The sequence below is a fragment of the Etheostoma spectabile genome, chromosome 3 (genome assembly GCF_008692095.1).
Source record: "Etheostoma spectabile isolate EspeVRDwgs_2016 chromosome 3, UIUC_Espe_1.0, whole genome shotgun sequence".
In the NCBI taxonomy this organism is placed as follows: domain Eukaryota; kingdom Metazoa; phylum Chordata; class Actinopteri; order Perciformes; family Percidae; genus Etheostoma; species Etheostoma spectabile.
Window position 1 is genome coordinate 15,630,629 of NC_045735.1, and position 12,365 is coordinate 15,642,993.

At 44.5% G+C, this 12,365-nt stretch overlaps 1 protein-coding gene and 1 long non-coding RNA gene across 2 annotated transcripts in view; one reads left to right on the forward strand and one right to left on the reverse strand.

Annotated features, from left to right (window-relative positions):
- The window catches only part of foxo1a (forkhead box O1 a), a 31,017-nt gene extending 19,316 nt beyond the window's left edge, over positions 1-11,701 (forward strand). Inside the window, exons 2-3 of the mRNA XM_032504141.1 lie at positions 8,337-8,528; positions 9,068-11,701. Coding sequence (XP_032360032.1) covers positions 8,337-8,528; positions 9,068-10,249 — 1,374 coding nt within the window. The 3' untranslated portion in view covers positions 10,250-11,701. The remainder of the gene's footprint in view (positions 1-8,336; positions 8,529-9,067) is intronic.
- LOC116672545 (uncharacterized) lies at positions 1,803-6,886 on the reverse strand. Its single transcript, XR_004327584.1, has 3 exons — positions 6,782-6,886; positions 2,215-2,224; positions 1,803-1,812 (listed from the first exon to the last, which is right to left on the reverse strand). It is a non-coding gene; the product is annotated as an uncharacterized LOC116672545 (long non-coding RNA).
- Positions 11,702-12,365: the final 664 nt, after the last annotated feature.

Below are 12,365 nucleotides of genomic sequence, written 5' to 3' on the forward strand. Positions count from 1 at the left end.
ATGACCATTTTGAAGAGGCACTTTCCTGGAAGTCATAGACTGCTACTTGGGCTCATAGAACTCTAAAAGGGAATTTAAGGAGCTGCACACTGAGCGTGTCCAGGCCTCTTCTCTTGTCCAAATTGAATAATTGGAAGTTGACGTCAGCTGGTGAGAAAGGGAGCCTTTTTGCTGTAACCCGAGTGTGAGATCAGCTGTGGCCAGTAGTGTGCGTGCATGATGTCCCAGAGGAGCACGTGAAAAGGAGAAGGGAGGAAAAGAAGGCAAGGAAGGGACCGGGATGGAGGGCGAGGGCTGAAATGATCTATTTCTGGTTCGAACCATGCCCTCAGGGTCAGGTTCCATTTATAATCTTGGACAGTTTTTTGTTTTTTTCTTTCAGAAATTGTGGCAAAACAGACTTATTTTTATATCACTTGACACATTTATGCACCCCTGACCAGTCAAACCTGAGGCGATGTTGCCCGCTGCTACGCAACATTAATGACAACAATCATTTCCTTTTCTCCAGACTGTTTTAATGAAACCAAGACTATAAATAAATAAAAGGCCCAAGGCTTTACATTTCCTTTGCTCTGCTTTTTATTTCCAGTGCCTTTTATGATCATTACTGTATTGACTTTAGTAAATAGGTCAGTGATTATTACTCGTCAGTTCAATATTGGTGCTGATAACTTATCAAACTGCAAACACATGAAGTCTTCACAGTCTATCCAGATTGCTTCGTGAATGTGGTAATGTGAAGGTGTATTGCTCTTTCATGTATTTTCTGTGTGTGTGTGTGTGTGTGTGTGTGTGTGTGTGTGTGTGTGTGTGTGTGTGTGTGTGTGTGTGTGAGAGAGAGACAGATTCCTTGTGTGTAGCTGAGCATGTGCGAGGATCAGTACGCCCTGACTGCAACAGTGTCCTTTCATTTTCAATTATACACAAGACTAAAAGGATTCCCCTATAGATAAATACTTTAGAGCCATAGTTGCTTAAACTATCACACCAATGACTGTGACTAACCTATGAATAGCTTATGACTCAGCAAATCCTGTGCTTCAGCAAATTAAGGCGAAATTCAGCTGCAGACATTTGCAATTCAAGTCTTTTGATCTTGTCTTTATTGACCATTGATGTCTAACAAATCAGAAATTCCCCTTTTTAAACAACCAGGCAGAAATCCCCCTCAAATAAAGCACAAAAAACCTTAAAAACAAGTTACATTTGATTTATGGCTGTTTTGAGGTAATTGGATTTAGAAAGATTTAAAACTTTTAAAAAACAGCTTCCACAAGCCTATTTGAAGTTGGTCAATACATAGGATCTTTAGCCAAGAAGAAGCGACTCTATAAAAACAACTAGTACCTCTTCTCTCTTTCCCTGGCTCCAGGTGTTATCACTTTGATCAGTCTCTACAGTCCTTTCACCACAATGAGCATTCTTATCTATTGGAATCAGTTGTAATCGGCCTCTGGATCACAGAAGACCAAGTCCCTCTGACGTGGAGGGGAAGAACCTTGCTGTAAGTGTATCTTTAGATGACTTTGTGAGTAGAGTGGTACTCAGTGAGTGGTAGTTCCCCGTCACCTGTTGCCCCAACATCTCACCTGGAGCTGGGCACTCAGCCCCAGGTTGTTAAGCGGGCAGACCTGCTGAGCTGGTGTTAGGCTAATAACAGGTTTACACCTTTTCTGTCATAACCATTGCTCAAACTCAGTCAGACTCAGCACAAAGCTCCAGACATGACCAAGCTACAACTTCAGGGATACTTACTTACTTACTTACTTTGGCGGTTAGAAATGTTGCACTATACTCCCCGTAGGTTGTCTTCCTCCCAGCCGCAGACAGATTACACAGAAAATAGCTGGTCACAGTGCTGAAACACACCTACAGTTAAACCTGAAACATGGGTAGCAAAAGGTGAAAAAGCCTGTTCAGGACAGCACCGTTTCTTGGGTGAGTTCAGTGGAAATAGTGCAGGGAAACCACATTTTTTCACTTTCATCGGTTCCATATCTCTGTTACATGTGTGAAACTTCTCAGAGAGCTGCTGGCCTGGGAGTTTGTACGTGCTGCACGCTTTCAGTCAGTGAGGAGGGAGCATTGCTGCAGATGCTTCATACCTCTATCTGTATAGGCTTTGCAGCTGAGGTTTCACTTGTGGCTTCACCTGATTCAGGGTAGGTGGTGCAGCGCTCTTCTGGGGACTTTTTCATTAGACGAGTTGACATTTGAGCAGCTCTGAGAGCGTCAGCAGCTCAGTCAGCGTGCCAGCATCGGTCTGCCTCCAGTTTTCTGCAGGTACTTTGCTACTGTCTGCAGGGGAAACACAGGAGGAGAGCACAGGATAGGGTAGAAGTGAAGGAATGGAAACAGAGGAGAGGGAGAGGAGGTAATAAGAAAGGAAACAGGATGAGAAGAGGAGAGGACGAGGAAGGCAATGAGATGAGATGAGGAGTTGTAGGAGTAGGAAGGAGGCGGCAGAAGACAAGGACACAAGGAGAGTAGGGAAGGAAACAAAAAGATGAAAGAAGAAGAAAGGACAAATAAGGAGACCAGAGGAGGGGAGAATAGAAGAGAGTAGGTAAAAGTAAGGAGAAGGAGAAGGAGAGACAAAGTAAGAAGATGAGGAGAAATAAAGAGGAGGAGAGGGTGATGTAGCAAACACTGTGGCCTTTCAGTAGTGCTCCAGCACAGTGTGTCCTTTACTGGTCCATGTCCACTCTGTCTCTCTCACACACACACACACACACACACACACACACCCCTCTTTCTCTATTTCTTAAATAGCCTATTCTCAAAACACATTCTCCTGCTCACACACACACACACACACACACACACACACACACACACACACATGCACGCACATCCAGATGTCCACACTACAGCCACTTGTTGAGTCATGACGTATCCAGTTAAACGTTTCAGCAGTCACACGACAACGGCACCACAACATAACTTTCATTTAATAAATATAGTGTGACATCAGGGATTAGTGCCAGTTGCTAAACATAACCTCTCTGGCAGTGGTGGGGTGGGGTGGGGTTTGAGAAGGGGGCCGAAAGCTACATTTGTCCACTTGGCTCACGGCGCTGCGGCTTCACATTCCATGCCTTTTTCTCTGCCTCACGACCGCCGTGTTTCCTGTGAGGCAGGAAGTCAGCTCTGTTTCCTGTCACAGTCCTCTTTCATGTGGTCACTTCCTCGTGTTCTGCCAGCGCCGCTCTGTTCTGTTGACTCGGAGAACCAAGGTGGTGCATCTCAAAAGTCTTTGTCTTATCTCTGGCTACATGAACTAGCCTTCAGACTTACAGTAATGTCAGGCCTGCTTTCACAACATTAGAACATTTATTATGGTTATTATAATTCCTCCTGATTTTTTTCACACTGGATGTGTTGATATCATTTTGCAGGCTACTCTGTCTTTGCACAATATTTTGTTTCTTTTCCAAAGCTGCCTCCGTTATTTTTGTTTCATTTTTTTGTGGGAAGAAACAAAAACTCCTACTTTTGACATTGGACGGTGTTATTGTCATATTTTTAGACAACACGAGATATAACCGTCCTCGAGCGACGCTTATCAGAGTTCACTTCTGTGAAATCGCGGGTTTTGTAACCTTCCCGAGGAATGTTGATTGTAATGGCTGCCTGGCTGGGAATCCTGCCTTTACTGTTTCCTAAAAGATACACGTTGATTACGACTGAACTTTGCACACAGTGATTAGCTGGAATGTTAAGATTCCTGTGTCCTGCAGCCAGGGGTAATTCAGTGTCACATACAGTCGCTGGATCCAAAAGAAATATAATATATATATATATATATATATATATATATGAGCGTCCTCTGGTGGACAGACTATGCAACGCCATCAATCACATCATGGTTGACCGTCCGTTTTTATTTTATTTTTTAAATATTCATTTATCAGAATCATTTGTCATTATAAATTATTTTTTTCCCAAATAGATTGGGAAATGCCTATTGGCTGATAATATCATCATCATTATCATATATCATCATATCAGTTGGGCAAGTATTATATACTATGTCTGTATAGGTTTGTTTTTATTCCTTCTGTGTATATGTTTAAGGTGTTCTTGGTTTACTTGTTTAATCTATAAAACATTACCAACCACTGTTTTTGATCCATATATGCAATTCCATGTGTGTGTGTGTGTGTGTGTGTGTGTTCATCATAAATCACGTGTGTTTTTAAACCACAATATCACTGACTGCAGTGAAGGGAGCAACAAAATCAAAGCCTGTACTGCGCTGCTGTTTGTCATACTGCCATGGCATTAAAAACACGGGCTGACTCGCTCTCTGTCTCTCTCTCTCTCTCTCTCTCACACACACACACACACACACAGTGGGAGACGAGGCTTTTCCATTGGCCCAGACACCCTCAGCCACACTCCCCACACAGCACGCCGAGTTCTGCCGAGTTTTTGGTATTTCCCATCAGAGCAGTTTTTATGACCCTTCACTTGTACTCCCTCTCTTGCATCAAGACATTTTTTTTTTCAAATGTTCTCCATCATCACAACACACAGCATATTACTGTGAAATATGCCAAAAGAGAAAGCAGATCCTCCGAAGTGGACACTTAAGCTGTGAGTTTCATCAGGGAGCTGTAGAGCTGGAGCAGGACATCCCGGCGTCTGCACTCACATTGCAGTCATTCTTTGTTGCAGCACAGCTGAAATTACCAGCTCTCTTGGCAGTCATGGGAAAGAGAGGCTCATGACCAGACTTTACTCCTCACATTTTGTCATAGCTACCGATGTGGGGGGGGGGGGGGGGGCATTTGCTAGGCTAATCAGGAAAGGGCTGTCACTGTCGTCAGATCATGCAAACTAGCCTGAGACTATTGGCTGAGGCAGTCAGGTCATTCGATTCAGAACTGTATTATTTTGTGAGCCAGAGCGCCTCCCGTCCGTCAGGGAGGAGAGGAAAGAGGTTGAGAGAAGTAGTAGATACAGAGAAGGAGATGTTAAATGTTTCCTGTTAAAAACAGGAAAAGGAAAGAGGGTGTAGTGGCTGGAGTGGAAGGTAATAGTATGTGATAGAGCAGATTAGTCACTTAATTAATCAGCTGATTGCCTGTAGGTTTGTCAACAACACTTCTGGTGAATGATTAAAGGAGCCCTGCCACCTGTAGCTCACTCCTTTGTAGTAATGTCTGAAGTCCTACCACGGACTCTGTAACTTGGTTACCGTGGTTACCTTGTTTCAAGCCATTCTAGCGTGGTATAGAAAGCCTGCAGCTAGACTCAGGTCCATCTGGGCCACTTCTCATTAATATTTGTGATTGGTTAACAGCTAGCCAATAAGAACCTGGCTATCGGCATTCGTTACCCAGCTCATGAATATTAATGAGCTCAGGCAGCATGACGTCAGACTGACCAGCTGTTGTGATTGGTCTGATTTCTCCTCTTATTTCTTTTCAGTGGCTAGAGCTGACAGAGGAGGTAGCAGTTCATCTTCACATTCACCACATAACACACACACACACACACACACACACACACATATGGACCTCACACATTTTAAAATATACAAGTAGAAACAGGTTTGTGTGGCAGGACACCTTTAAAGGGGGATATCACCAATTTTACTCATGGAGGTCAGGTTTACTTATGACGAGGGGTCCTACTCAAACACTTCCTCTGTGGCCCTGGAGGGAGCTTTTCAAAGTTTGAGAAAATAACTCCCTATGATGATGTCATAGTGGTGTCACCAGGGTTATCTCAGCTTGGGTTCAAGGCATACAATTTTAACCTAAAAGCCATTGTTACAAACTGGGTATTATGGCTAAGCCTAAAAACTTAAAGCCACTGAGGGGCTGCTGTACAGACGCTCGATGCTGTGTTTTTGCCTTCAGCGTTGCCCTCAGGGCAGCTAACCCTGACCTTAACCCTGAACATAACCATTGCCACCACGCCGTAGCCTACTGTTGAAATCACAGAACAGTCATGGTTGCGTTCTGATGGACATTTATTGATCACAGTGTTCTTCAAATGAACGTGCAAGAATCCATGTGTCCATAAAGCTCCATCAACAAACATCTACGCATCCACATGGACGTTGCGGAGTGTAGAGATTTGATGTGGTCAAAAACTATTTGTGCTCCTCTGATTAACAGCCCCCCCGTTAGCTGTTGAAAAGTTCCTAGCTAAATAGACATCACTCAAAAGCACTAGTGACACCAGTGGACAATTTGTGTCTTATACCCAAAACAAATGAAAATGCCCCTTCGGCCGGCTACACCCAGGCTGCGTGGCGTAAGCGGGGCGTTTCTGTTGCGAGGTGGCTGCGAGGCGGCTGCGAGGCGGCTGAATGGCGGCTGTGATGCAGCTGAGTGGCGGCTGCGAGGCGGCTGCGTGGCGGCTGCGTGGCGGCTGCGAGGCGGCTGCGTGGCGTTGTCTATGTCTTTACACACCAGAAACGTGTCTCACGCGGCGGCGCTGCTGCTCCTAAGTGACGTACAGGGAGGGCTCTATACTTTATGTTAAACATAAATACATAGGCTACTGATTTGATTATATCAAAGACAACGTTGGCAGTATTTACGTATTAGTAATACGTAAAAATATTTAGGCTTCAGAATATTTTGTTCTGTATGACAGATGCAATATTTGAAAATCGATTCTTTTTAATTTTATTACACTTATATCTGCATTCATGTCAAAACCTAGAGACTTTCAAACATCAACATGTCATTTTTGTATATGTATTTGTGTCAAAATGACATAAATGACACTTTTTCTATTCTATCTTGCGTTCCAACACGCTTGCGTGTGCAATTTCTGAGACATGCGTGTCACGCAGGCGTGTGTAAGCTCTAACCTGTTACCATGGTAGCCCAAATAAAAACACCAGACACCTCACATGCTCGCGCCATCTATCCCTACACTGGTGGTTGTGGCGTTTGAAAGATGTTGGCATTTAGGATTCAGTGAGGGTCTAATTAAAGACGGAATTAAGTTGCATTTTGGGAAATGTAGGTTGCAGAGCTTGATCCCTGCTCAATTTTGACCATTCTTTTAATTTAATTGTTGAAGTCATTTATGAAGCAAAATGCCAGATATTTACTGTCTCTAGCTTTAAAATGCAGAATCGCTACTTTCTCTGTTTCAAATGAATGGACTGTGACGAGCAACGTTCGCGGTTTTCTGATTTTCTACAAATCATTGATTACTAAGTCGAGAAACGAATTGACAATGAAAATAATTGTGGCGTAGTGTGGGGAAGAGTGGGACACGATTTCAGAGTCAAGAATGAGAAGAGATGGCAGCGATGAGGAGAAGCAGAGGAGAAGACTGGGAACCAGATGTGAAGCAGTGACTCACAGCAGGAACAGGCTTGATGACGTTAGCCACTCTGCACGCTAAGCTCTGCATGTGTGTGTGCCGGGAGTTCCGCCCTTTTCTTTCCGAAACAACAAGCTTTACGCATGCACAGTAATGGCTGGCTTATGCTTATTACAAAACCATACAGAGGCAGAGTGTAAATTATTCTCTGAGGGTAAATGGTCACTGATTTAGAGTTCATTTAGAAATCATAACTAAATGAATTATAAAATAGTTATAAACAAAAATCAAGTTTGAAGTGCCCCAGTACAGCACAGTGGTTCCAGTAAAGTAAAACAGAAACTATGTCTCACTTTCTCTGGTTTGCTTAGCAGACATTTGCCCAGTATTCTCCCTCTTGTTTGCCGTGTCTTAATAATGCTTCACTAGCTTCTCGCACAAAAATTAGTTTTTCCACTGGGGGTGTCACTAAGCAACGTTAGAGCGCAGTATTAATGTGTCTGTAAGGAGGAAAGATTAGTCTGTTTCCTCCCTTTGATTCTGTGCTGGTTCAGACAAGACACGTAGTCAGGTGGAATGTGAGTGTTTTACAATGGGCCCTTCTGTTTTTGTGAAGGAAATAAAGGCCAACATCTACGCTATGTTTGGAGATAAGAGTGTTTGCGGTTCTGTTCAGGATGTATTGCTCATGGAGTGAATTTATTGACATCTAGAGTGTGTGTGTGTGTGTGTGTGTGTGTGTGATTGTGTGTGTGTGGGTGTGTGTGTGCGTGCGTGCGTGCATGCGTGCGTGTGTGTGTGCATGCGTAGGTGCGTGTGTGCACATGCATTTCTTTAAATTGCACATGGCATTAGATCTCCTCTTTCTGTAATTCAGCTGCAGCCAGGCGTGTTTTTAAAGACAACCACCTGTACTGATGGATTTGCACTTGCGTGCTAAAGCAGATCGGAGGTGTTTGTGGGAAAAGGGCAAACACAAATCTCTTTGTTTGTCTGCTGCTCACCCAGCTTCCCTCTCTCTCCCTCTCCTCCAGAACTCCATCAGACACAACCTGTCGCTGCACAGCCGCTTTATTCGCGTCCAGAATGAGGGGACGGGGAAGAGCTCGTGGTGGATGCTAAACCCGGAGGGCGGGAAGAGCGGCAAGTCCCCGCGACGCCGGGCAGCCTCCATGGACAACAACAGCAAGTTCACCAAGAGCAGAGGGCGGGCAGCAAAGAAGAAGGTACATGAATTAAAAAAACAACATATAATGCTTTTTTTGCTCCGACATCGATCAGTGGGTGGCTCTATGTTGATAAGAGTGTTTTCATCAATTATTGTCAAATATTTTGAGCTGGTTGATATGACAGCATGATGCATCATGATAAAGACCAGCCATCATATGGGATTTGGGTAATATCCAAAGCCAAAATTGGTCTTTTCTTGGTTTACTGGCTACATTAGAAATACAAAATACAACATTTTGGACTTATTAATTAGTAGAGGAGAAGGAAATGAACTCTGAATGAATGAATGTGTTTGGTAGTCATATGTACACCTCAACCATTTTTCTTATTGTCTCTTTAAGTGTCATGTTTGTAATATTATCACATTATTGATACTTATATTTATTACCCAGAATACTATTGTAATATTTTTAGTACAATTAAACCCTGTGTTTCATTGCCAATGGTTTCTGCCCAAAGCATATGTTACACTGACTGTCCCTGGCATATACCGTATGTCTATTGGTACACTGAGAGTGTCCCTGTCTCCCCACAGCTGTCCCTGCAGGGCGGCCCTGACGGAGGCGCAGACAGCCCGGGGTCCTACTCTAAGTGGCCTGGCAGCCCCAACTCCCACAGCAACGACGACTTTGATGCATGGAACAGCTTCAGGCCTCGGACCAGCTCCAACGCCAGCACTTTGAGCGGCCGCCTCTCCCCCTTCATGCCGGAGGATGACCTTGTGGAGGCAGACGTGCATATGGGCTACCCGGGAGCCCCCGGGGCCAAGATGACGCTGCCCAGTCTCACTGAGATGACAGGCTCTCTGGGACACAGTTCGGAGAATGTCATGGAGAACCTTCTGGACAACCTGAACCTGCTCTCGCCCAACAACTCTCAGGTTGGAGGAGGGGCGACGACCCCTGGCTCCTCCCAGTCCTCCCCCTCTCCGATGATGCAGCCGAGCCCTGGGTACCCCGCTTACAGCTCCCCCAGCATGGTTGCGCAGCCTCAGCAGGAGTACCGCAAGTGTGTGTACGGCCAAGCAGGAATGAACACACTGTCGTCAATGCCGCTGCAGACACTGAACGAGAGTAAGCCCAGCTTCGGGCCCGGTATGGGCCAGTACAGCTGCCCCGCGGGGCTGCTGAAGGAACTACTGACATCAGATACCGACCAGCACGGAGACCTCATGCCGTCTGTGGACACTGTGGTGTCTCAGTCCAGCGGGGGCTGCATGCTGCCGCCATACAGCAGCAGCCAGCATGTAGCCAAACTCATGGGAGGAGGGAATGGTCACCTGCACGGTCTGTCTCACACTCACCCCCACAATGTGCACAGCCAGGGTCGGGCCACGTCACCTGCTATGAATGGCCGCTTGCTCATGTCCCTGAGCCACAGCGGGGGCACCACGCGTTTGCCTATAGCTAAAAGCCCGATGCAGATGCCTTATGGCCTCTCCAGCCACCTCAGCGTGGGAGGCATGCACGGGGGCTTCTGCCCTCTCAACACCAACGGATACGGCCGACCGGGCCTGCCACAGCCCTTGCACCCAGAGAAGCTGCCCAGCGACCTGGACGACATGTCCATCGAGAAGTTTGAGTTTGACATGGAGACGGTCCTCCATGACACTCTGATGGATGGGGACTCTCTGGACTTCAACTTTGATCCGATGGTGACCCAACAAGGTTTCTCCCACGGAGTGAAGACCACCACACACAGCTGGGTGTCAGGGTAGAAGCTCAAGTGCTGTTGCTGTTTTGGTAAAAGGCGCCATAAGAACTCATTTGAGACTATAAAAAAGTGTATCTTAGGATGTTTAATACTCAACCAAAATTCTCCTGCAGTTTCTGTACCATCAACATTTCTGTTTAAAAAACATTCTTCGGATCACTTCGGCAGACTGAGACTGGTCGGGATCAGCTGAGGACGCCATCTCCATTAGAGCCCCTGAAATGGTGAATTATTTTTGAAATATCAAATCATTTGTACAAACTAAGTGCCAAACATTTTGCCTTAACATAAGAGCCAAACTGAAACCCGCCTCTCCAGTTTGCCACTAAAGTTACTATACAGCGGTTGTGTCTGTGGATTTTTGCAAGAGACACAGCCAATTTGATCTCATCATCATCAACAGCAGCAGCACAATCTGTAGAAGTGCACCGACTCACACCACCATGTTTACTGTGTTCCCACAATCCACCTTTTTGTATGTACAGTGTAGTGATCATTGATTACCACTACGGAGAATTATGAAGGCAATCTGGCTCATGGGTGTTCGTGGACTGACATGATAAAAAGTGAGAGACTTCTCAAAGGGATCCTCGGACGATGTTAGATAATAACTCTCTTTGTTGTTGCCCAAATGTACATAGTGTCATCATACAGTTTGTAAAATCAGGCATCTTCGTGTATTTTCTAAGACTGTAAATAGTGTTTACAGAGCAGAAGCAAAAGTCAAGGCAGCAGAAACTGGATAGTGATTCTGTCAAACACACGTCGAGTGGACCGATGTGGGCTTGAGGATTCTTCTCAATCAGGCTGTAAAAACGCTTACACACTTTCTGATTTCTTGTACATGCATTACGAATGTATATTACAATGATGTAGTAGATCTTTACTGGATTGAGTATATATTTGAGACCTAAATTATTTGTAGTTAATATAGATTTATGCTGGTGCATAAGCTGCACTCAGACATCAGAATTGTTCTGAGTCATTGGTCACTCTGAACCTTAATACCACAGGGGCCTATTTATTGTGCCTAACAAAGTAGATATCGACTGCAGGCTTGAAGGGTTTTATATTATATTGTAAAATGTCTACGGTCCAGAAGATACTCAAATCCAGCAGTCTTGAAGAAAAGTGCAGCGAAATATTTAATTCCAGTACCCTGCTTTCACAATTTTTTGGGGGGTTAATGTTTTTTTTTAGAAGTTGTGAAGAAACGAGTGACTGTAGATTGTCATTGTTGGGTGTCCTGAACGCTTCGCAGCTCTGTGAATGTTAAGAGGTCAAGGCAGGATGGTGGATAAAAGATATGCTCCAGTCCCATACCTGTCAGAGAGTCACTAAAGACACTGTGAGTAACCAGCCTGTCCCGTGTTCAGTTTCAGAACTTTTCTTAAATAAATGTTCTATGTCTCAAAAGGTTAGTGTGACTGATTTAAACAGTACAGTCTGATTCCTTCTGGTCCAAAAAGAGCCTTCTGATGACCTGTAGAATCAGCTTTACTGCTTTGAATGAGACTCCACTTTCACTCTGCCCCTCCTACCTCTACCCATCACTATGTCTTTTTCAACATTTGATAGCATAAAGCTAACGTGACTTGATAGCTCCAATCATCTCCTTAATAACAAGTCTATTTGAATAATTTTTTAGCCCTTGAAAAAACACCACTAAGTGTTAAGTATTTAATCTAGCATGTATATTTGCATTTTCTGACTTGCTTTTCCCACTTATCGCTGTACTAACAATGAGCCTGTCAGCCTGTCAGTGACGTATTACACTGAGTCACAAGTAGTGTCCCAGATTGTGGCTACCTTTGTGAAGACGGTGTCTGTAAACATGACTGCTTCTAATGAAGTCGACTGGTTCGGTGGCTGAAAGATAACAAACTAAAACTGCTTAGTCTACATTATTGTCAATGTTTATTGCATGATTTATCCAGAAACCACACGTATCAGCGTGTGTCTGATCATGTGTCAAGGGCTCTGAGTATGCAGGTTTTTATTTAAAGTTCTTTAATTAGTTCAGTCTGTTCTCGTGAACCATAATTACAAATGGCTATGTAAAAGGAATGCACTGTAATTCGTATGTATTTCACAACCATATATGATGGTAGTGTATATCC